The sequence below is a fragment of the Bubalus kerabau genome, chromosome 1 (genome assembly GCF_029407905.1).
Source record: "Bubalus kerabau isolate K-KA32 ecotype Philippines breed swamp buffalo chromosome 1, PCC_UOA_SB_1v2, whole genome shotgun sequence".
In the NCBI taxonomy this organism is placed as follows: domain Eukaryota; kingdom Metazoa; phylum Chordata; class Mammalia; order Artiodactyla; family Bovidae; genus Bubalus; species Bubalus kerabau.
The window spans coordinates 90,175,537-90,197,900 of record NC_073624.1 but is presented as its reverse complement, the minus strand read 5'-3'; the positions used below and the strand labels follow the sequence as shown (position 1 = coordinate 90,197,900).

The 22,364-nt window shown below is 52.3% G+C and overlaps 2 protein-coding genes and 1 long non-coding RNA gene across 8 annotated transcripts in view; 2 read left to right on the top strand and 1 right to left on the bottom strand.

Moving 5' to 3' along the window:
* Positions 1-6,589, top strand: part of COL2A1 (collagen type II alpha 1 chain) — a 30,306-nt gene extending 23,717 nt beyond the window's left edge. The window contains exons 41-54 of the mRNA XM_055581995.1: positions 241-294; positions 926-1,087; positions 1,330-1,437; positions 1,629-1,736; positions 1,966-2,019; positions 2,146-2,253; positions 2,478-2,531; positions 2,690-2,797; positions 3,082-3,135; positions 3,583-3,690; positions 4,053-4,341; positions 4,773-4,960; positions 5,283-5,525; positions 6,009-6,589. Of these exons, the coding sequence (XP_055437970.1) occupies positions 241-294; positions 926-1,087; positions 1,330-1,437; positions 1,629-1,736; positions 1,966-2,019; positions 2,146-2,253; positions 2,478-2,531; positions 2,690-2,797; positions 3,082-3,135; positions 3,583-3,690; positions 4,053-4,341; positions 4,773-4,960; positions 5,283-5,525; positions 6,009-6,155 (1,785 nt within the window). The 3' untranslated portion in view covers positions 6,156-6,589. The remainder of the gene's footprint in view (positions 1-240; positions 295-925; positions 1,088-1,329; positions 1,438-1,628; positions 1,737-1,965; positions 2,020-2,145; positions 2,254-2,477; positions 2,532-2,689; positions 2,798-3,081; positions 3,136-3,582; positions 3,691-4,052; positions 4,342-4,772; positions 4,961-5,282; positions 5,526-6,008) is intronic.
* A 5,164-nt stretch (positions 6,590-11,753) lies between these two features.
* Positions 11,754-22,302, bottom strand: TMEM106C (transmembrane protein 106C). 4 transcript variants are annotated; one of them, XM_055581956.1, is made up of 9 exons: positions 22,199-22,302; positions 17,198-17,537; positions 16,426-16,637; positions 15,250-15,313; positions 14,586-14,745; positions 14,356-14,496; positions 13,873-13,922; positions 13,357-13,410; positions 11,754-12,493 (listed from the first exon to the last, which is right to left on the bottom strand). In XM_055581956.1, the coding sequence occupies exons 3-9, from the start codon at positions 16,607-16,609 to the stop codon at positions 12,397-12,399; spliced, it is 750 nt and encodes a 249-aa protein (XP_055437931.1). In that variant the 5' UTR covers positions 16,610-16,637; positions 17,198-17,537; positions 22,199-22,302; the 3' UTR covers positions 11,754-12,396. The 4 variants fall into 4 exon arrangements, with proteins under 4 accessions (XP_055437931.1, XP_055437923.1, XP_055437913.1 ...); XM_055581948.1 differs by having other exon boundaries at positions 17,202-17,537; XM_055581938.1 differs by having other exon boundaries at positions 17,123-17,537; positions 22,199-22,301.
* On the top strand, positions 19,023-21,581 carry LOC129652893 (uncharacterized). 3 transcript variants are annotated; one of them, XR_008714830.1, is made up of 4 exons: positions 19,023-19,303; positions 19,964-20,155; positions 20,514-20,639; positions 21,219-21,581. It is a non-coding gene; the product is annotated as an uncharacterized LOC129652893 (long non-coding RNA). The 3 variants fall into 3 exon arrangements; XR_008714833.1 differs by having other exon boundaries at positions 19,073-19,303; positions 20,593-20,639; XR_008714829.1 differs by having other exon boundaries at positions 19,073-19,303; positions 20,555-20,639.
* Positions 22,303-22,364: the final 62 nt, after the last annotated feature.

The window sequence follows — 22,364 nt, the reverse complement described above, 5'->3', positions numbered from 1 at the left end:
CCCCACTCATCCCACCCAGGTGGGAGAGAGGACGCCCCTAATGTCTGAATGCCCCAGTCCAATCCTCCCCTGCATAGGCAGCGGCCACACCCTGGGGGCCCTGTCTCCCTCTATAACTCCCCTGGCTGCTCTGCAGCCCCTTGCCCCTTTCCTCTCCAGCCTGTGAGACCACCCCCCCGACCTTTGATTCTGGGGCCTCCTGAGGGTCCAAGGTGCTGAGTCTCCCCTCTCCTCACATAGGGAGCCACCGGATTCCCCGGAGCAGCTGGCCGCGTCGGACCCCCAGGCTCCAATGTGAGTGCCACCCTGACTGGTTTCTACCTTACCCCTAGCAGGAGGCACAGGCAGGGGTCACAGAGTCTGGCCCAACTCCATGCACATCTTGTGCCCAGGCCCACACCTGGGAGGAGCAGTTAACTGACGTGGGGACCTGTTCTCCGCATGGACAGCTGGAAGCAGGGGCTGGGCCCTTTTGCTGGCCATGGGCTTCTGGCTCCGCTTCACCGTGGACATGCATTTCTTGAACACACTGTGCTTTATGAGATAGTCTGCATCTTGCCCTTGGGGAGCTCACAGCAGAGGGAGGAGAGATGATAAGTCAGCGGGCTCACCAACACTGTCAAGTGCAGGGGGTGGGCGCAGAGGTTTAGGGCTGAGGGGATCGAGATTGGAGCAGTTCCTTGAGGATGGGTGGCGGGAGAGAGGCCACAGGGAAGGACGCAGGAGAGTCAGAACAGGGAGAATGTGCAGCGGCTGGGGAAGCCAGGCTGGCTGTCCAGAGCTCATACGGAGCGAAGATGAAAGAGGCGGACCAAGGGGGCCAAGCTGCCCATACTGTGGAGGAAGCCCCCAGAGGGTCGTGGCAGCCTGGAGGGATGTGGAAGGCTGAGAGGAATTCTCACTTCCTGTGTTTTGCTTCTCCTAGGGCAACCCTGGACCCCCCGGTCCTCCTGGTCCTTCTGGAAAAGATGGTCCTAAAGGTGCTCGAGGAGACAGTGGCCCCCCTGGCCGAGCTGGTGACCCTGGCCTCCAAGGTCCTGCTGGACCCCCTGGCGAGAAGGGAGAGCCTGGAGATGATGGTCCTTCTGTAAGTCCAACCCCAGGGCCAAGGTCCCTGGGGAAGGGGTGCAAAGGGCATGGGCTCCCAGGGCCTGGAGTTGAGGGGAGCAGGGCTGTGGGGCTGCCGGGAGCGGGGGTGCTGCAGAAAGTGCCCTGCAGGGCAGGAGGAGCACTGACCTGACCCCCGCAGCGGGCAGCTGGCCGCAGCACGGACGGGCGACGGCTGCGTGTCACTTCTCAAGTTCTCACCTCCTTCCTCTGCCTGCTCAGGGTCCCGACGGTCCCCCAGGTCCTCAGGGTCTGGCTGGTCAGAGGGGCATCGTTGGTCTGCCTGGACAGCGTGGTGAGCGAGGATTCCCCGGCCTCCCCGGCCCCTCGGTAAGTGGGGACGCCCCTTCCTCCTGGCTAGCTGGCCCAGCCTGGCTCAGGTGGAGGGTCTTCACTGGGTGTCCTCGGTGGCCCAGCCACCTGCTCCGCACCCTTGGAACTGACCCACGGTCAGCCATCTTCCCAGAAGGGCTGAGAAGGACCTTGGAGCGCACACTCACCCTCCTTGTCGCTGCCCCCAGGGTGAGCCTGGCAAGCAGGGAGCCCCTGGAGCATCTGGAGACCGAGGTCCCCCTGGCCCTGTGGGTCCTCCTGGCCTGACTGGTCCTGCTGGCGAGCCTGGACGTGAGGTGAGCAGTGGGTCCCACTGTGGGGACAGGGGAGCCCTGGAGGAGGCGGATGACAGGGCGGGCCAAGCCCAAGTGCCCAGATGCGATGGGAAAGTCGTGATGGGAGAGAGAAGGCCAGGGAGACTAAGAGCTGGGTGCACGAGAGGGCGGCAGGAGGAAGCTAGCTGGGAAAGCCTTGACTGGACAGGGGTGGGGGCAGCTCTGATGGCGTCTGCTCCCCTTTGCACAGGGAAGCCCCGGTGCTGACGGCCCCCCTGGCAGAGATGGCGCGGCTGGAGTCAAGGTGAGTGTCTCGTGCGGTGGGGTGGGAAGGACACTTCATCGGCCTGGCAGGGTCAGGGTCAGAGCCACATCCCTCCTTGCCTCCTCTGGAAATTCCTCTCTGAGCCTGGGACCTCTCTCCTGACAGGGTGACCGTGGAGAGACCGGTGCCGTGGGTGCCCCTGGAGCCCCCGGGCCCCCTGGCTCTCCTGGCCCCGCCGGCCCAGTTGGCAAGCAGGGAGACCGAGGAGAGGCTGTGAGTATCTTGATTCAGTAAAAGCCATGGTGCAGGAGGGTGGCCGGGTGGGCAGGGAGCTCATCTCCACCTCCCGCCCTCCCCTGCCCTGCCCCAGGCCCTGGGAGCAACCCTGGGTCTGGGTTGTGAAGCAGCTGCCTCGGTGCCCAGCCCATGGGCAGATGCAGCAGTGGGCCATCCCTGCCTCGACTGCTCTGTGACGTTGCCCCCCACTTACCCCACAGGGCGCACAAGGTCCCATGGGACCTGCAGGACCTGCTGGAGCCCGGGGAATGCCAGTGAGTATCTGAGTGCCCTGTGCTGGGTCCTGACGGGCAGGCTCGGGGTGGGGGGGTGCCCGCAGGGACCTGGAGCTCCTTGGCTCAGGTGAAGCCGGCTGAGGGCTCTTGCTCTGGGCTGAGCTCACCCAACCTGTGTCTGTGTGTCTTGTTCCCAGGGCCCTCAAGGCCCCCGAGGTGACAAAGGAGAAACTGGAGAGGCTGGCGAGAGGGGACTGAAGGGACACCGTGGCTTCACTGGTCTGCAGGGTCTGCCCGGCCCCCCTGTGAGTGCTGCTGCCTGTGCTTGGCTCCCCAGGGCCTCCCTCTCCGCAGGGACCCCTTGAGTTTCCCAAGCTGCTGAAGCAACTTGGGATGATCCTAAGAAATGTCCAGGCCTGGACCTCCTCCAGGTCGGAGGGAGGAGCACGTGGAAGGGCCATGGGGCTGGGGGTCAGGGAGCAGATACATGTCCCAGCCAGCTCCCAATGTATATACCTATTCGCGAAGGCCTCCCAGCCTGGGGCCTGTCTGTGCTGACCTCTGATCTTGGCCTCTTCCTTCTGCACAGGGTCCTTCTGGAGACCAGGGTGCTTCCGGTCCTGCAGGTCCTTCTGGCCCCAGAGTGAGTGAGAGGGAGTGAGCCCTCCCTCCGGGTGGGGCCAGGGCTCTGGGCAGGTGTCTGAGGAGGAGGGGAGTGTGGCTGCTCCCAGGGAAGCCTTGGCCTCAGGGGCCTCACCGGGCAGCGGAGGTGGGACCAGCTTGGTGAGAATGTGGCCAGAGAAGAACCTGAGACCCCAGGATGAATATACGAGTGGCTCTCGGCTGTCAAATAGCCCCCCTGGGAACAAGGGTTTACAGAGAGGCTTACAGGAGGGTAGGAAAGCTGTGAGGCCACCCTGCTGGTTCTCGGCCACATATGGGCCAGCGTGGGGTTCTGTGACTGAGAAGTGAGGAAAATCGAAAACAGCGCAGCTAGTGCTAGGAGGGCCCCTCCCCAACCCCAGCTCCTCCCAAACCTTCCCTCTGCTGATGCTCTTTCCTCACCGCCTGCCTCTCTCCTGGCCTGCAGGGTCCTCCTGGCCCCGTCGGTCCCTCTGGCAAAGATGGTGCTAACGGAATCCCTGGCCCCATTGGACCTCCTGGGCCCCGTGGACGTTCCGGCGAGACTGGCCCTGCTGTGAGTGTGCAGACCCCGGCCTGCTGCGTGGGGCCTTCCCATCACTGGGAGGCTGGAGCTCTCTGACGCTAGGGGCTTCTTTCAGGGTGTCCGCCTGCAACTAATATGACAGCACCCTTTATTCTGGGAGCCCCCAGAGGTTCAGAGGGTCCATGGGAAACCGAAGAGAGGGGCTAATGAAAGAATAAGGCGCATTCTGTGGTTTTCTTGGTCCTGTCCCATTGCACATACAGCCACATTCCCAACCTCATGGGACTGGGAAAAAGACATTCTATTGATGGTACATTCTAGAAGGTGCAGATGGACACAGGAAGGGCGGTGTCCCTGTCATTCCTGGCTGATTTCTCTGTTTCCTGCTGCAGGGTCCTCCTGGAAACCCTGGACCCCCTGGCCCTCCTGGCCCCCCTGGCCCTGGCATCGACATGTCTGCCTTTGCTGGCCTTGGCCAGAGAGAGAAGGGCCCTGATCCTCTGCAGTACATGCGGGCCGACGAGGCAGCCGGCAACCTGAGACAGCATGATGCCGAGGTGGACGCCACACTCAAGTCCCTCAACAACCAGATCGAGAGCCTCCGCAGCCCCGAGGGCTCCCGCAAGAACCCAGCTCGCACCTGCCGAGACCTGAAACTCTGCCACCCTGAGTGGAAGAGCGGTGAGGAACCCCACCACAGAGAGCAGGCAGTCAGCCCCCTGGGCCTAGCCCCGCTCAGAACACAGGAGCAGAGTCAGACCTGGAAGGGTCTAGCATGGGTGTCCCCCTGCTCCCCATATCTCACAGCAGAGAAACTGCAGCCTTGGCCTTGTCCTGCCGTGGCCACATGGCAGAAGTAACATCAGGGTCAAGTTCCATCCACAGGCTGGCCCTAAGCCTGCCCTTCTGCTTGCACCCCTGTTTAGCCTGGACATTCCCCTCACCCGCTCCCTCCTTCTCCCCCCTTTGGCTGCATGTGGCCCTCACACCCTGCTCCTCTCCCGCTGGGTGTCCCTGTAGGCCTGTCAGTCACTCCAGGCAGGCCTGGCCCTCTCGGGGGCATGGGTCTGTGCCTGTCTGAACCCCGATGGGGTGTTGCCTCCCTGCTGCAGGAGACTACTGGATCGACCCCAACCAGGGCTGCACCCTGGATGCCATGAAGGTTTTCTGCAACATGGAGACTGGCGAGACCTGCGTCTACCCCAACCCGGCCAGCGTCCCCAAGAAGAACTGGTGGAGCAGCAAGAGCAAGGACAAGAAACACATCTGGTTTGGAGAAACCATCAACGGTGGCTTCCACGTGAGTCCCCCGCTGGCTCTAGGCTGTGGGCGGCGCCTCAGAACCTCCCTCTGCTTTCTTCTGGGGAGTTTTCAGCACCTTGCTCACATTCCCACCAGTTCTGGGTGAGAGAGGGGGCTTAAGAGGAAGGAAGGAGGAGAGATAGGATTATTTTCCCCCCCATTTAGAGGTGGAGGAAGAGGTCCTCGGAGGCCTGCTCCACTTCCTGGAAGCAAAAATGTCTTCCCAGTGACCCCTCCCCAGCCGCCGTCAGCTGCTCCTCCCCCCGTCCGCTGGCAGCCCCCATCCCCGGGCCTCATGCCGCTGCTCTCCATCCTCACAGTTCAGCTATGGAGATGACAACCTGGCTCCCAACACCGCCAACGTCCAGATGACCTTCCTGCGCCTGCTGTCCACCGAGGGCTCTCAGAACATCACCTACCACTGCAAGAACAGCATTGCCTACCTGGACGAAGCTGCTGGCAACCTCAAGAAGGCTCTGCTCATCCAGGGCTCCAACGATGTGGAGATCCGGGCTGAGGGCAACAGCAGGTTCACATACACCGTTCTGAAGGATGGCTGCACGGTGAGTTGGGCAGGCTGGGCCACCAAAGAGAGAGAGAGAGAGAGAGAGAGAGCGCTTCCTGGGGCCCGGGGCTCAGGCTGGAGCAGGCTGAGGGCTGGCCCACGGCGGGATCGTGGTCCTAAAGGGGCACGCGTGTAAGGAGCTGTGCAGGGACGACGCACCAGCAACAGCTGGGGGAGGGGAGCTTGTGGGTTCTGTCTCCTCCCCTCCCTTGGCTCAGTGTGTCCAGCGACTTGTAGGAACAGTCATGCAATGTGTGGGGGCCTCTGCCCTTGCAGGTGGGGTGCTCACTGTGGGGGATGGGGAGGAGAAGGGCGGGGGGCGGGGGAGGCCCTGCTGCTGAGAACTAGAGTCTGGAGTCGAGGTGGAGGTCAATCCGAAAGAGAACTAGAGCGCCCCAGGGTGTTCTGCGCTTGGTGTTCTGTGATGCTTGGCTTTCCCAATCACAAGGCATCCACTGACTCTCCTCTTGTTCTCCCCTAGAAACACACCGGTAAGTGGGGCAAGACTATGATCGAGTACCGGTCACAGAAGACCTCCCGTCTGCCCATCATTGACATTGCACCCATGGACATAGGAGGGCCCGAGCAGGAATTCGGTGTGGACATAGGGCCTGTCTGCTTCTTGTAAAAACCTGAACCCAGAACCAACACAATCCATTGCAAACCCAAAGGACCCAAGTACTTTCCAATCCCAGTCACTCTAGGACTCTGCACTGAATGGCTGACCTGACCGGATGCCCATTCATCCCACCCTCTCACAGTTCGGACTTTGCTCCCCTCTCTAAGAGACCTGAACTGGGCAGACTGCAAAATCAAATCTCGGTGTTCTATTTATTTATTGTCTTCCTGTAAGACCTTTGGGTCAAGGCAGAGACAGGAAACTAACTGGAGTGAGTCAAACGCCCCCTGAGTGACTGCCCCCCAGCCCAGGCAAGAGGCCCCTGCAGGTGCCGGGCGCAGGGACTGTGTGTGTCCTACACAATGGTGCTATTCTGTGTCAAACACCTCTGTATTTTTTAAAACGTCAATTGATATTAAAAACAAAAAAATTATTGGAAAGTACATACTGGCTTGTGCTTTGTGCTTCTTTATTTTCCACGAGTCCTGGATTCTGTGGGCAGGACAAAACAGCTGTCCTCAGGCCTTCTCTTGACTGAAGCCACACTGCCTGGTATAGCCACCTCACACAAACTTGCCTTTTTTGTAACCCCTGGCACCGAGTGGAGCCCAGGGGTGAACAAGAAACAGAGACCCAAGGTTTGGGAAGGGAGGCCCGAGGCGGAGGTGGCGGGGCTTGTTCTTGAGCATAAACCCGGGCACACCTCCAGGGCGGATTAGTGCAAGAGGAGAGATGCTCTCTGAGCTCGGATGGGGATTGTAGGGGCAGGCTGCATCCTGCTACTGGGGAGAGATCAGAGATGCTCCATGGGAGGAGGGGGTGCACGATGTGGGGAGAGGAGTAAATCCACAGAGGCCCATGATAAGTGCACATGTTAATCAGACAATCTTGCTGACCTACTTATCTGTCTTTCCCTAAGACTTTAGTTCAAGGAGAAGTGTTAGGGCTAAACTCTCACCCCTTATTCCTTTTTCCTGGCCCCTATTCCTCACTTCCTGGGCTGGCACTTGAAGCTTCCATGAATGTCTTAACTGTGGGCTTATGAATGGACAGCCTTCCACTTCTTGCTTTTCAAAGACTTGTGTTTGTGGGGCAAAAAATGAGGAAGTGGACACCTTTTCCACTAGAGGGGGCTGGTGGATGACAAACTAAAAGAGTACACTACAAACAGAATTAGAAGAGCTCACTCATAATTTAAATAACACTTCTAAATACAAAAGAGCTGATGGGGGCAGTGTGGAGAGGTGCACAGGTGCTTATGAAAACTTCCTCAGACCACAGGTGGAGCTGATGAGTTTGGTTCCAACCTGTCAGCCACACTCAAAGCCCATCCTGCCCCTTGGCTCACTTCACTGGCCATGGTGGAGTGGCTACTTACTCTACAATGGCTCAGTAGATCCCGATCATCAGCTCAGACCCTGGTAAGAGGAGTCCCATGTGCACCAGGACATCAAGCTGATGTCTCGCAACCCACCCATTTCCTGGGGACCCAGTTAAAACCTAGATAAAACGGCAACTGCTGCATAGGTAACTGATGAATGGCCCAGAAGGTGGAGCTCAAGGGAAGAGAAGCAGCAGGACAGAAAGCCCTGCATCTGTGGTCGGATCAAAACCACCCTGGGTGGCAGTGCGGCAATGCAGTATAACTGCCCCCTTGTCCTAAACGGGGCCAGAGGCTTGCCACCGACTCCCATGACCCCTGATGCCCCCAGGAAAGGCAGGTCTCTCCAGGCACAATAACCTCTGATAACATTTTGACCCCAGCAGGACTGGGTGGACAGACCTGGCTGACTAGCTGTAGTCCTCAGTCAGGTTACTGTCCCTTTCTGGAGCTTCCTCATCTCTAACAAAGTGTCCAGCTTCAAAGGGCTTTAGTTTTTGGCACTGCGTGGAACCCAGGAGACTGACTCCAGTGAAGACTTACTCAAGATCCTGGGTACATCACAGACAAACTTCTAAAATAGTTTCCTCTTTTAAAGAAGAGAAGAAACAGAATGAAACTTGAGGTGGTGAAGAGTCTTACTTTAAAAGGCAAAGAATTAGGATTATTTTTGCCCAGAGAAATATTTAGGACCCCTGGATTCATGTAGAACTTTTACAAACAGATTGATTCTTTCAACAATTTGTTTCACATCTGGGGCTAGAAACCCTAGCAGGACAGTTGACTTAGAGGTCTCAGGGATCCTACTTTGGGGTAACTAGTGTTGCAGAACAGATAGTGGAGGTATACTGTAGCCTGTAAGGGACCTGGTATTGTTGGCATATAATTGTAAATAGTGTTCTTGTGGTTTGGGACCTAATCAAACCTATAAGCTTTTGCATAGCAAAGGAAACCATAAACAAAACAAAAAGACAACTTATGGACTGAGAGAAAATACTTGCAAATGATGAAACTGACAAGGGCTTAAGTTCCAAAATACACAAACAGCTCATACAATTAAATAACAACAAAAAAACAACCCAACTGGAAAAATAGGCAGAAGACCTAAATAGACACTTCTCCAAAGAAGACATACATGTGGCCAATAAACACATGAAAAGATACTCAACATCATTATTAGAGAAATAGAAATCAAAACTACAAAGAGGTACCACCTCACAGTGGTCAGAATGGCCACCATCAATCAACAAGTCTACAAATAATAAATGTGGAAGAGGGTGTGGAGAAAAGGGAACCCTCCTACACTGTTGGTGGGAATGTAAATTGGTACAGCCACTATGGAAGACATTATGCAAGTTCTTCAAAAAACATGGAAATAGAGGAGCCGTGTGATCCAGCAATCCTACTCCTGGGCAAATGGCCAGACAAAACTATAACTCCAAAAGATACATGTATCCCTATGCTCACAGCAGCACTATTCACAGCAGCCAAGACACGGAAACGACCTACATGCCCATCAACAGATCAAAGGATAAAGAAGGTGTGTGTGTGTATGTGTGTGTGTGTGTATATATATATATAGCTCACACGGAATACATGGTAATGTTACTCAGCCATAAAAAAGAACAAAATCGTGCCATTTGCAGCAACACGGAGGGACCCAGAAATTAAATGAAGTCAGTCAGAAAGACAAATACCATATATCACTTATACGTGGAGTCTAACGTACAACACAAATGAACATACTTACGAAACAGAAGAAAAGACAAACGTAGAAAACAGACTTGCAGCTGACAAGGAGGAGGGAAGGCGGGGGAAGGAACAATTGGATTAGGTGCAAACAATTATATATAGGATGGATAAACAATGAGGTTCTATGGCATAGCACAGGGAACTAAAGTCAATACCCTGTGGTAAAACATAATGGGAAAGAATATGAAAAAGTATATATATATATATGTATAACTGAATCACTTTGCTGCACAGCAGAAATTAACACAAATAGTAAATCAACTATATTTTAACAAAATTTTAAAAAGAAATGCATTCCTTCCAAGTCTCAATCCAGTATAAAGGTGATGGCAATGACAGCTGAGCCAACCACTTCCTCTATTTTGGCGTTGCTGAGAGCAAATTCTATATGCATTTGTTCAAGTATTAACAGAGAGCATGACCCAACTACTCAGAGCATCCCACAGTGCAGGATGGGATGCTGAGGATATAAACAGACATGACAGCTTATAGCGTCATTCAGTTCAGTTCAGTTCAGTCACTCAGTCGTGTCCGACTCTTTGCGACCCCATGAATCACAGCACGCCAGGCCTCCCTGTCCATCACCAACTCCCGGAGTTCACCAAGACTCACGTCCATCGAGTCAGTGATGCCATCCAGCCATCTCATCCTCTGTTGTTCCCTTTTCCTCCTGCCCCCAATCCCTCCCAGCATCAGAGTGTTTTCCAATGAGTCAACTCTTCGCATCAGGTGGCCAAAGTACTGGAGCTTCAGTTTTAGCATCAGTCCTTCCAATGAACACCCAGGACTGATCTCCTTTAGAATGGACTGGTTGGATCTCCTTGCAGTCCAAGGGACTCTCAAGAGTCTTCTCCAACACCACAGTTCAAAAGCATCAATTCTTCGGCGCTCAGCTTTCTTCACAGTCCAACTCTAGCATCCATACATGACCACTGGAAAAAGCATAGACTTGACTAGTCGGACCTTTGTTGGCAAAGTAATGTCTCTGCTTTTCAATATGCTATCTAGGTTGGTCATAACTTTTCTTCCAAGGAGTAAGTGTCTTTTAATTTCATGGCTGCAGTCACCATCTGCAGTGATTTTGGAGCCCAAAAAGATAAAGTCTGACAGTTTCCACTGTTTCCCCATCTATTTCCCATGAAGTGATGGGACAAGATGCCATGATCTTTGTTTTCTGAATGCTGAGCTTTAGGCCAACTTTTTCACTCTCCTCTTTCACTTTCATCAAGAGGCATTTTAGTTCCTCTTCACTTTCTGCCATAAGGGTGATGTCATCTGCATATCAGACTTATTCCTTTATGTTTAAAAATATAACTGCTCTCATTTGAATATTATAGCTGCATTTAAAGACAATGTTGAGGTGCAAGAAATGCTACTGAGGCACACGGTCACAAAATGTTACTCAGAACTGAAGTACCAATAGGAGTAGCTTTTTGAGAATCACATGAAAAATATGCTGGAGGCTGTTTGGAAAATGGAAAAAGAAAAAATGAAGCAATATGAACATCTTCAAGTATTTAGGGCATGTTCTCAAAACTGGTGCACTTGTGCCTCCATACAAATCATGTTTCACCATTTACACAGAGAACAGCCATCACCATCCTGTACATACAGACCGTTAAAGGATTCAGGTTAACAGGGAAACTCAGCTTTTGGGTTACACAGTCATGGTCAGAATCAGCCAAACAGCCAGGAAATTTAGCCTCAGTCTGAAGACTCAGTAATACTGAAAATCAAGCTACGGGAATGGGGGCAAAAAAAACAGACCCCCAGCCACCACCTACTGCTGTTAGGTATTTCCTGAAGCACCAGAGCACGTGAAGGAGCCGGAGCCTATCTTAGCGGAGCTCTGAAACCAACTACTCAAGCTTCCCCCAGATGCCCTGCCATCCTGGGGCTGGAGCCTGCTCTGCAGTGGCTGAGAGAGTGGAGACGTTCAAGACACTTGCAACTTCACACCACGGCCTCTTAATCAGCAAGTTACTCCTCCTCAGACGGTAAAGAATCTGCCTGCAGAGCAGGAGACCCAGGTTCGATCCCTGGGTTGGGAGATCCTCTGGAGAAGAAATGGCAACCACTCCAGTCTTCTTGCCTGGAGAATCCCATAGACAGAGGAGCCTGGTGGGTGGGTGATGGTCCATGGAGTCGCAAAGAGTGGGACACGACTGAGCGACTAACACTGCTACTGCTATTCCTCCTTAGAGAAGCAGCTTCTCATTTCCCAGGTGCCACTGCGCTACCTCTCCCAACCTGCAGGGGGCACTAAAACAGCGCTACGACAGCCTGTCACCACCAGAGGCGGATGGACAAGAGCGAGGCTTCCCTGGCAGGAGGCTGCTTTCCGTGACAGGAGCTCACAGCAACAGGGCTTCTCTTCCCTTCCCATCCTGTGCTGATCCACTGCGCAGGCAACTGTTCTACGGTCCCCCAGAGGTGCCCACTTGAGACATCCAGGAAATCAGAGGAGACACAGATCAATCAAAAGCAGGGTTTATTTATTTATTTGTTATCAAATTCCCCAATCCATGTTCCAGCCAATGGATGGAGGGTAAATTACACCCCACATAGACTCTTAGTAAAAACAATTTTAACTTTCTACAGAAAAAAAAAAAAAAAAGTTTTTCTTTTTTTAAATAAAGTTCCTAGGCATTTGGAAACATGAAAAACTTTCACATGTTGAACGTTCTGTGCTTTCTTCAATGTATCAAATGCTCCCTCCCTGCTGCTGCCTCTGTGAGGAGGCCCCTTCTGCAGCTACACTGAGGCCCTAGTTCTGTATCATTGTATCGTCTGATAACCTAGAACCGTGGTAGGATTTCAATTTATAACGCCACCCCTGCCCCCAAACAGCTGAAAAGATCTCACTCAAACTCGTCAAACCTTCTTCCAGTGCCTACTATTTGCTTGGCATCGGCTAGGTGCTAGGCAGTGATCCTGCTGGTTCTGAGAAAGGTCATTGGTGCTAGGGGAGGACTTTTCCTCCCAAGTGGCTGGGGATTGAGAGAACCAATTTCTCCTCTGGTTCTACCACTTGAGGCAGGTACAGGTCTCAGGTCCTGGGAAGAGAAGCTGTGTCTCTTCTGACAGGTGCTGCCATGGAAGAACCGAGAGCAGTTTCTAAACTGCTGTGGAATTTACTCCACAATCCACATAGTGATGTGTCTCCAAGGAGCTCTGGGTCACGTGGCCAATGTAGGAAATCTTCACCGAAGTTCTAGGGAAAAGAAAACTAAGGAGAATTAATTCTGTTTCTGAGAATAAATTAAATAAGAGAGATTGCCCAAATAAATTCTTGCAAGCTCAGGCGATAACACACAGGTCTCAGACACATGTCTTCATGGTTACACAACCAGGAAGTCAGAGGATCTTTTCATATCCCCAGAGACACTGTGCCCTGAGATGACCTTCTAAATAAGTGGTTCTCAGCTGGGGACATTTTTGCCCCACAGGGAACTTCTAGCAGTGTCTAGACATCTGGGGTTGTTACAGCTGAGCGGGGGAGGAGGTAAGCCCCTCGCAGGTAAGGGCGGGGGATGCTGCCAAGCATCCTACAATGCACAGAACGGCCCGTCACAACAAAGAACTGTCTGGCCCAAAATGTCAACAGTGCCAAGGCTAAAAAACCCTGCTCTAAACCCTCATATTTCAAATGTCTGCAGCAGACCCTTGTCACTTGCAAATTTAATTGTCATGGTTCTAAAAATAACCCTACAGGTCCATGACATGTGGTAATTTGTGTGGTTAGAAAGTAAGTCTGGCTGGATGCCCTGGGCTTAGGCCTTGAGAAAGCTTTTCCCCTCTTTACTGGTCCCATGAGGATTCCAAAGCGATGACACAACTGGACCCCGTTTCCTGGAGAAAATTCTTTATCTAACTGCTCCCTGTGAGTCTGGTGACGGGTGACCGGGACTTGGACGCTGCCTCTCAAGGACAGCAAGGCTCTGCCGTGACGGTGCCTACAGTGCATCCAGCACAACCTCTTTGCCTTGTGGGTCCCACAGGCTCTCTCGAGCAAGGCTGGCCAGCTCACGTGGCCTGCCAGTCCAGGCCCTGCGCACAAGGAAATGAGCAACATACCGAACGAAGACCACTATGTTGTGCACTCCAATATAGGGTAGCGTGCAGAAGAAGCTGCCAAACAACAGAGGGATGGTCAGTTCAAGTGAGTCAGCAGGAATGCCGAGTTACCCTGTCAAACTGAAGAGCATTCAGCCCCATCTGGGTGCTTCCCCTACCCCACACCCGCCCTCCTGGCCTAAGCACTGTCCCGGCTCACTGGTTCCAGGTCCCCACAGTATCTTTCCATCCTCCCACATCACTATCTTCTTGGTTTTTGTTTTGTTTTGTGTTTAATGCCCATCACAAAATGCTCAAGTTTGGAAATGTTTCTAGTGGCCTAATGTTCTCTTTTCAGAAATCTGAGCACTTGAGTCACATATCAAATACCATATCCTCCTAAAAAAAATCTCAAGATAGCGAACCCACAGGCTAAAAGGCTGGAACTCTAGGCAGGACCAGCTCCCCTCAATTGAGCTCAACTCTGAACCCCTTTCAACCCATAAAATGCACACATATAGAGAACACTGTCCTTACTACACATAGGAATATGGTCCTCCCATCTCGGCCTTCGCAGTAAAATTCACCTGAAAACAAGACACCAGAGTCAGTCTGTGGCCAGGCAAGCTTGACACAGAACAGTTCTGTTACTAGCAACCCAAGAACCTGACAGCATTCTTCTAGCACATATAAAATATTTCCCCCAGATGGTCACTAATCTTAAGACCATGAGCCTCTAACAAAACTTCCCACCTCTTCCCTTTTGAGAGGTCAATGGGCCCCAGATTATCCTAAGGCCTTTTCTTGATTGTTGGTGAACTGTTTTCTCCTACAAATTCTTGCTTCCGTAACACTTAATTCTTAGCTGATTTTTTCCCCTAATATTTCATAATTACAGAGCTTGTCAGCTCTTCCTCATCGGCTAGTTCCTACCAGTAGAAATGAGGAGAGGGAGAGGAAAGGAGCGAGGCCACGGCGTTTCACAGCCCAGCAGGGCCAGGCTCCTAAAGGCAGGCATACCAAGTGTTCGCTCCGAGGCGGAATGAGGGAGATGTTAGTCGTCGTGTACGACCCAACCACGGTGTTCATGTACTGAACCTCGCTGGACAGGCTGGTCACCGCCACAGAGTAGAAGTTGGAGTTTCTAATTTTCAGAGTGGCCTGCGTCAGTGCAAGTGAGGAAACACGATAAGTGTCCTGGGTACAAGACTTGCAGGTGCACGACCCAGGAAGGGCGGCCCTCATCTTACCGTGATGGCGAGGATGACAAGGGACCTCTGCTCATCAAATGTGACTTTCACCACTTTGATGCCATCGTCATCCACGAGGACTGAATGTGGAAACAGGAAGAAAACCACCAAACCAGACGCCAGGAGGCAGAGCAGGATAGAGAGGAGGACATACTGCTTCCTGCAAATGACAAAGCATACAACCAAGCCAGGGAGTCAAGATATCAAGGTCCAGTAAGTTGAGATAAAACGCAAAACCAGGAATGAGGAAGGGAGAAACAAGAAAGTGCACAGGGCCAGGAATCGCAAACCAAGCAAGAAGGTGTAGAGTGGGAGAAGCCTTTCAAAGCCCTCTGAATGCTGTCTGCAATCTGGGAAAAGAAGCTGATGAGAGGAGCTGTGTGGACACAAACATCTCTTCCCCTGCCAGGACACCCTCTTCTCCAATTCCTCCCAATTCAGCTCCTTCACTTGAGCCTCGGCCCTCAGAGTGTTTCTAGCTTCACGTTTCCTTCCCCAGATTGCAAGGAGGGCAGAGACATCTTGCTTAAGCAAAAAGTATTAAAGGAAGTGGGGAATTTTACAAGAACAGATAACCGTTTCAAAAAGCGAACTGGCATTCATACACAGAAAAAAGGACTAGGGACGGCTGTAGGCATTAACAGGCGAGACTCAGATGACTCACGTTCTCTGAGGACGCAACCGCTGATCGCTGTGAGGGATCAAAGCCACCAACTCATTAACTTGCTCTAGAAAAGAAACAATTGACAATCTTGGTAAAATAAATCCCACGTGTGACAGTACTTTCCTTCACATACACAGGAGCCTGCCACAACATATACTTGTCCGGGATTATTTGTTTCTAAGATACCAGTTTGGGTCTCACGAACAAGAAACAAATAAATCTGTAGAGAGTGCTACAAATTACAAGACGTCTATCAGTGCTGCCAGAGTTCTGACATGGAAGCTGAGAAATCTAGGATCTGGGGACTTCCCTGACGGCTCAGTGACTTAGACTGGGTGCTCCCAATGCAGGGGGCCCGGGTTCTGTCCCTGCTCAGGGAACGAGATTCCACATGCCACAATTAAAGATGCTGCAGGCTGCAACTGAGACCCAGAGCAACCAAACAAATAAATACTAAGAAGAAGAAGAAATCTCGGACCTTGTTCTGGCTTTACTGCATGGCCTTGAGCTGAGGCATGGTTACAAACCGCTGCCTGGCCTTAGGTTAAGTCATTACCTCTCTAGGCCATTGTGTCCTCATCTATAATATGAAGGCTTTGGATTGAATGCTTTCTAAGGTTTTTATCAGCTTTAAACCTCTGTGACCCTCCATCTAAACTGCTAAGACTTTTTGAGAGCCAACTTAGTGATAGATAATTCTGTACCCAATCCAGGCTCCAGTCCTGGGCATGTTTTTCTCCCCCGACTTGATTTTTTTTTTTTTAGACCTTAGGTTGTTAATGATTCACTATCTGCTTCCTTGAATAGAAGCTTCCAAGATGGTGTCTGCTCCTCCTCCCCCACAAAGCCATGCCAGGCCCTGAGTGTCAGCAATGAAGAAATGTATGTCAAACAGCAGAATGTAGAGCAAATCACGTGTTCCAACCCAAGGAAACAACAAATAGAAGAGTGAAAGTGAAGAAAAGTAAGGCTATCAAATATCAGGAAACCCAGAGAAGCTGGGGAACCTGCCCAAGTTTATCAATCCAGCTGAGCTGGCTCCTGCTCAGGGCATGGTCTGTGACCGTGGTACTGCTGCAAGGAAAAAAGTTCAGTCTGGGAGAAAGGAGAAGTTTTGTGGGTATCCTGGCATTCTCCTTGCGGAATCATCTTTTACCATGATCACCAAAGACTCACCTGGAATGTAGCCTGTCCCCTGACACGTGAGACAGGTAACGCTATCTCGCCCGGTGAATTCCACATAGGGGAACTGAGCAATAGCCTCCTGCTGCTCCCGTTCGGCCAGAGAATCCTCAGTGTCATCTGCTTTCCTTCGCTTGCTGAAAGGCCGGTGAGCATAGGTGGAATGACGGGACCCCATGGCCAGGATGTGCGCCTTGTGTCATGTCCTAGGATGCAAAGAGGCAAGTGAGTGCGTGTTACCGGCTGTGCGTCTCTATGAGAAAAGTGTAACAAAAAATGACCAAATTCCCCTCCCGAGTGTGATCCCGAACACCTGCACAATTTCTACCAGGCCCCTCATTTTCTACCACGGCTCCCTAACCCACCACCGACTCTCGACACACGGCCTGAGGGAACAGGGGCCGCATTCGCCAGTCTGCCCAGCTCCTCATCGCCCTGGGAATCGGGGCACCCCAGCTCCCACGAGGTCCAGGCTCACCCCTCCTGTCTGCTACTTGCAAACTCTGTGTCTTTCTAGAAAAAAACCTTCCCGGACAAACAACAAGCCCCAAATTAATAACAGGCCTCAGACAGTCCCCACTCTTCCGCCCCCAGCTCCAGGAGGCGGGCTCAGTTCACGCCCCTTGTCAAAAAGCGCGCTCCGAGCCCACCAGAGTCGCCCAGGCGGGAGCGAACGCCGAAGACCCCAAACCTGCAGGACACGAACTCCCGGCAGCTCCTCTCCGGGCCGGAACCCCCTGCCACCCGCCGGATACTGCGGGTTTACCTGCCTCTCGAGTGTTTAGAGCTGCACGCACTCGATGCGCATGCACTCGGTGCGCAAGCCGGCTCGGGGACGCCGGCGTGAGCGCGCGTGCGCCCTTCGCAGCCCAGCTGGCGGTGCCGATAGAGGGCAGCAGAGAGAGGAGAGCGGGGCGGGGTGGGGAGCAGCGCGTCTCGGGGCTTGAAGCTGGTGGACCAGAGAAGATGCTCCGCGGTCCGCCAGAAACACCGGGAAAGGTTCCAGTGAAGGTTCGAGTGAAGGTTCCAGATGAGGAGGGAGGCGGAAAGCGCTGGCAGCCAAAACCATTCTCAGCTAGTCTTGGAGCACAGGAGTTGTGAAGATGCTGAGAGTAAAAAGATGCATCACAGAACCTGCCCTCAACCTGCTTCAGGGCGTCCCCAGCCCTAGAGACAGACAGACGGACACACACACACACACACACACACACACACACACACACACACACACCATGCGCATGAGGGGTTAGAGGACACTTTTTAAAGGGCGAGTTTCTCTGTACAGACTGCCTGATTGAGCTTCACCTGCCGCAGAAGCAGACATTGCTGCTGCTGCTGCTAAGTCGCTTCAGTCGTGTCCGACTCTGTGCGACCCCCTAGACAGCAGCCCACCACGCTCCTCTGTCCCTGGGATTCTCCAGGCAAGAATACTGGAGTGGGTTGCCATTTCCTTCTCTGAAGCAGACGTTAACCACATGAAATTATAAAGATGATGCTGGGGAGAGGAGAGCTTCTGAACTGGGGGCGTGCCCTGCAATGGGGAGTGAAAATAGCGACCTGTGAGCCCCGTGCCACCTCCACCCCTCTCGCCTCCTTCTCTTGTGAGGAAGGCTGATGTCCCTGCTGCTCTCTAGCCACCTGCCAACTACTGGTCACAGTCAGCCCACAGAACACTTAGAGTGAGAAATGTTAAAGAAAAAAACTGAGGGGCACACTGAAGACAGTGAGGCAGACTTTATTCAAGGGGGGGATGCAGTGATAGGTGTAGGACTGCTGCTACCAATGGGGTCTTGCCATGGGGCAGAGAGATTGGGCTCAAGTCTCAATACAGCAGGGCAAGTGGGAACTTAGAGCCAAGGAGCAGGTGAGGGTCAGTGGATGGAAAATTACTAAGAGACAGCATCATGGGTAAGGGGAATCCTGGCCAAACAGACCAAACAGGATTCTTGCTAAAGACAGGCCATGGTGATTAGCCATCACCTGGGGGTTGGAGGAGGACAAGGAATCCAATCAGATTCCGATTATCATCCGAAGATGATCCGATTTTGAGGGCCTGGGATTCCTGCTAAGGTGATTTATCAGATGGTGGTGGTTTAGTCGCTAAGTCGTGTCTGACTCTTGCAACCCCATGGACTGTAGCCTGCTAGGCTCCTCTGTCCATGGGATTCTCCAGGCAAGAGTACTGGAGTGGGTTGCCATTTCCTTCTTCAGAGGATCTTCCTGACCTGGGAATTGAACCCATGTCTTCTGCATTTCAGGCAGATTCTTTACTGACTGAGCTATGAAGGAAGCCCTGATTTTATCAGGGTTCATGTTAAAACTGGATTTTATAATAAGTGCACAGATGGACCTGGAGAAGATTCAGGAACCTGACTAAAGTTTGGTCAAACAAAGATTATTTGTCAGAAGCAACAAGGAGCCATTGCTCTTTTTCCATTTCTGGCCCACACCTTCTCCTTCATGAAATTGTTCTTCATGTCTCTCCTTCCAAGCTCTATACCAGTTTACATTCCTTGTTTACACAATTCTGATTTCGTTGGAGGTAGCAGTATGTTCAGTGAAAAATACATTTCCCACCTTACTTGCCATGTGACACAGTTTGAGTCAATGAGATGCGTGGGACTTCCAGGAAAGAGCCTTATTAAGGGATGAAGATTCAACTGGTACTTTGACCTTATTCTTCCTGTTTGGAGTTAGGACTTGATGTTGGAGATGGGGCAGCCATCTTCTGCCCATAAAGGAAGAAGTGTGTGCTAAGGAAGGCTGCGTAGAGGGATTAAAAGAGCTCAGGTGGCTGATGACATTTGGACTACCTTCCTTCTGACTTTTCATTATGTGAGAAAAATAACCACCCCCACCTCTACAAATTGTGGTGTGTATGTGTGTGTGTGTGTCTTTCTCATAGTGGGGTTCAGTCTTAATAGATACAGACATGGAGCTAGTTGAGGGGAAAGCCTCGATTTTCACAAGGCAGTCTGACTGCTTTACCCAAACACCACGTAGGCCACCCTTAGGCTTCTATCGTCTTGTAACATCTGCCCTCAGGTCACAGGCCTTTAGAGAGAGGGGGCCCCTTGCCTGTCTGAGGCCCATCTTCCAAGTTCAGTTTTCCTATCTGAAGACCCCCTTTTCACAGGGAATTCACTTGGGGCATCTGGGGAATGCGCCCATCCTTCAGTCACATGGGGCCTCACTTCGTGGCTTCTGCTGGAAGCCTGCCAAGGGCAAGGGGCAGTGAGCCTAATGTCCGCACTATGGACGGACACTGCAGAGGGAGTCCAGGCTGTCCCAGGAGCAGGGAGGGTGAGGAAGGCAGCAGAAGAGAAGGCCAGGGGAAAACTGAGGGCTGTGGATGCTTTGTAAAGGAAGGGAGACAGGCTAAGGGCTTGGGCCCATGTGAGGAAAACCAGTGCTCAGGTTGCTGGGGAATAGAAAGGGTGTCTGGGGGTTTAACCAGCAGAACCCCTGAGGCTTTCTGACAGTCTGTTGTCTGGGACAGACTGTACCCTCCTATTCCTCCTTGTCTCCCCAGCACCCAGCTCGAAGCCCAGTGTGTGGTAGGCCCTCGATAAATGCCTGCGGAATGACCTCACCTGGAGCCTGGCCTGCACCGCCTGGGGGAGTAGTCTCAGCATCCGCCATGGCCATCCAGGTGGCTGTTTTAATTGGGCAGCACATTCCTGAAGAGCCACCCATCACTTCTCACCTGTGCCTGGCTTCCAAGGTTATCTGAGTATCTGGTTACAAGCAGTGAGGTTACTGCAGACATGAGCTCACTGGGGCTCTTGGTGGTAGTGGGGTGGGGCGGGGAGCGGAGTGGGACCAACCAGAGATCCCTGCCCTCCCAGCTCCTCAGTTTCTCCATGTGCATCACGTACCCCTGGCCCCACAGGCTGAGGGGAGTCATGCATCGAGTGGCTGTGGTCCTGAAAGGCCTTGCACACGAGAAAAGTGAGCGCTTAGAGTTGGCAGAGTTCTTCATGGTCTTTCTTCATCCTGTGCCCTTTGTTAATTCACACAGTGGAGACAACTTACTGTTGTTGTTTAGTCACTAAGTCCTGTTTGACTCTGTGACCCCATAGACTGTAGCCCACCAGGCTTCCCTGTCTATGGGATTTTCCAGGCAAGAATACTGGAGCGGGTTGCCATTTCCTTCTCCAGGGGATCTTCCGGACCCAGGGATGGAACACGCATCTCCTGCATTGCAGGTGGGTTCTTTACTGCTGAACCACTAAGAAAGTCCAGAAAAAATTTGCTTGATGTTAAAAATACAGACCGGAACCAGATATGCCATTGCCTTGTTCCATATACTTTCCAAAGAGATTTGGGGACTCACTAGAGTGTAGAGAGAGGGTGCTGCAGACACTGGCCACGGGCAGATTTAAGGGGCACACAACCTGTTTAATTTAAGGATTCTGTGTTTATTCTAGCTGAGAGATTTCAGTGTGCAGAGCACTGGCGCATGTGTTGTTCAGATAAAGAGGAATAATAGGCCCTGCCCTCCAAGATTCCAGATACAGTTCTAGTGAAACGGAGCAGGACTGTATGGTCTTTGCCCTGTCCCCCATGTCCTCTGCCTGCCTTTTGCCTGTGGAAAACTTTAGTCAAAAAATAAGTTTAATCAGAGAAGTGAGAAATGCTGAAACAAAGGAAAACAATCAAAGGAACCTAAATAATAATAATGTAGTCCGTAAGCATAGTCAAGGACCTTTAGTTCTTTCTCAAGGGCTATAGATAATATTCTGAGCCACATCCTGTGAGCTGTCTTATATATACCAAAACCCCAGGTGGAGAAGATAACTCCATGATGACCAGACTGTACCCAGGATATGAGCTGCCATAATTCTAAGAACTGACCGCAAAGAAATGGGAACAAACTGACCCCGGAACTGAAGATTAACTGTACCTAAAACAATCAAGACGACGCTGGTGAGACCACTGATGACCAATTTAAGGATAACTCTTAGAGATGACTGTGCTATTTCTGCACATAGCCCCCCACCCCACCCTGTCTATAAAAGCTCTCATCCCCTGCTTGTTGGGGGCAGTGGCAGGGGGCAGTCGGCCTTTGGACAGACGTCTACAACCTTCCCCTTGCCCAACCCCCAGTTGCCAGCATCTGAAATAAAGCAAACTGTCCTTTCCACCAACCTGGCCTGTTTATTGGCTCTTGAGCGATGAGCAGCCGGACCCACCACACAAATTCCTTTCGGTAACGCTAGGAAGGTCTAGAGGGAGAAGGGGGAGAAGATGGTCCCTTGCCTTTAAGAACCTCTTCTAGCAGTGGAGCAGTTTACCACTTACCTGGCACTTCCCTAGATGGGAAACAGCTGTTATTTCCATTTTAGGCTGAGTCCGGGAGGCTGACTGCCCTAGCCATAGTGGTAAGGTCAGAACTGGATCAAGAGTGTTCTGCTCTCAAGCCCCACCTCTTTTTACTTTACTATGCTATATCCTATGAAGAATGGTCACAGGAAGTAGGTCTACAGGCCTGTTCTAGGAAGAGAAGTGACCCAGAGGGTGCTTGTATGCAAAAGGGATCTGGGTCGGGGGGCTTCCCTGTGTGCTGAGCCCACAGCAGCTGGAGGCAGGGAGCTCTGCCTAGAGAGCTCTTCCCACCTTGATGGAAAGACAGTGGGGATGCAGGGGCTTGTGCGTTCAAGGAACTGATAATCTACCACACACCACTGAAGTTCAGCAAGGCCAGGGACTTCCCAGCTCCATCCCCAAGGGCACAGAGGGGGCAGACTGTGGGGCCCACACTCACCTGGCTCAGGGGTGCACCCTGGGACAGCCAATACTGTTCTGAGTGCTGTCTGCATGGGAGGTATGAGCCTTCCTCCAGAAACCCAGGTGGACAAAAGATATCCTATTGAGGCAGGAGATAAATGGGCTCAGGGTAGGCATTTACAACTAGTTTCCTGTTTACATTT

Coding starts and splice junctions, on each gene's coding strand:
- TMEM106C (XM_055581956.1), bottom strand. CDS start 16,609: ATGGGGTCCCGTCATTCCACCTATGCTCACCGGCCTTTCAGCAAGCGA. Junction 14,746..15,249: donor CGGTTGCGTCCTCAGAGAAC/GTGAGTCATCTG, acceptor TGTCATTTGCAG/GAAGCAGTATGTCCTCCTCT. Junction 14,497..14,585: donor TTGTCATCCTCGCCATCACG/GTAAGATGAGGG, acceptor GCACTGACGCAG/GCCACTCTGAAAATTAGAAA.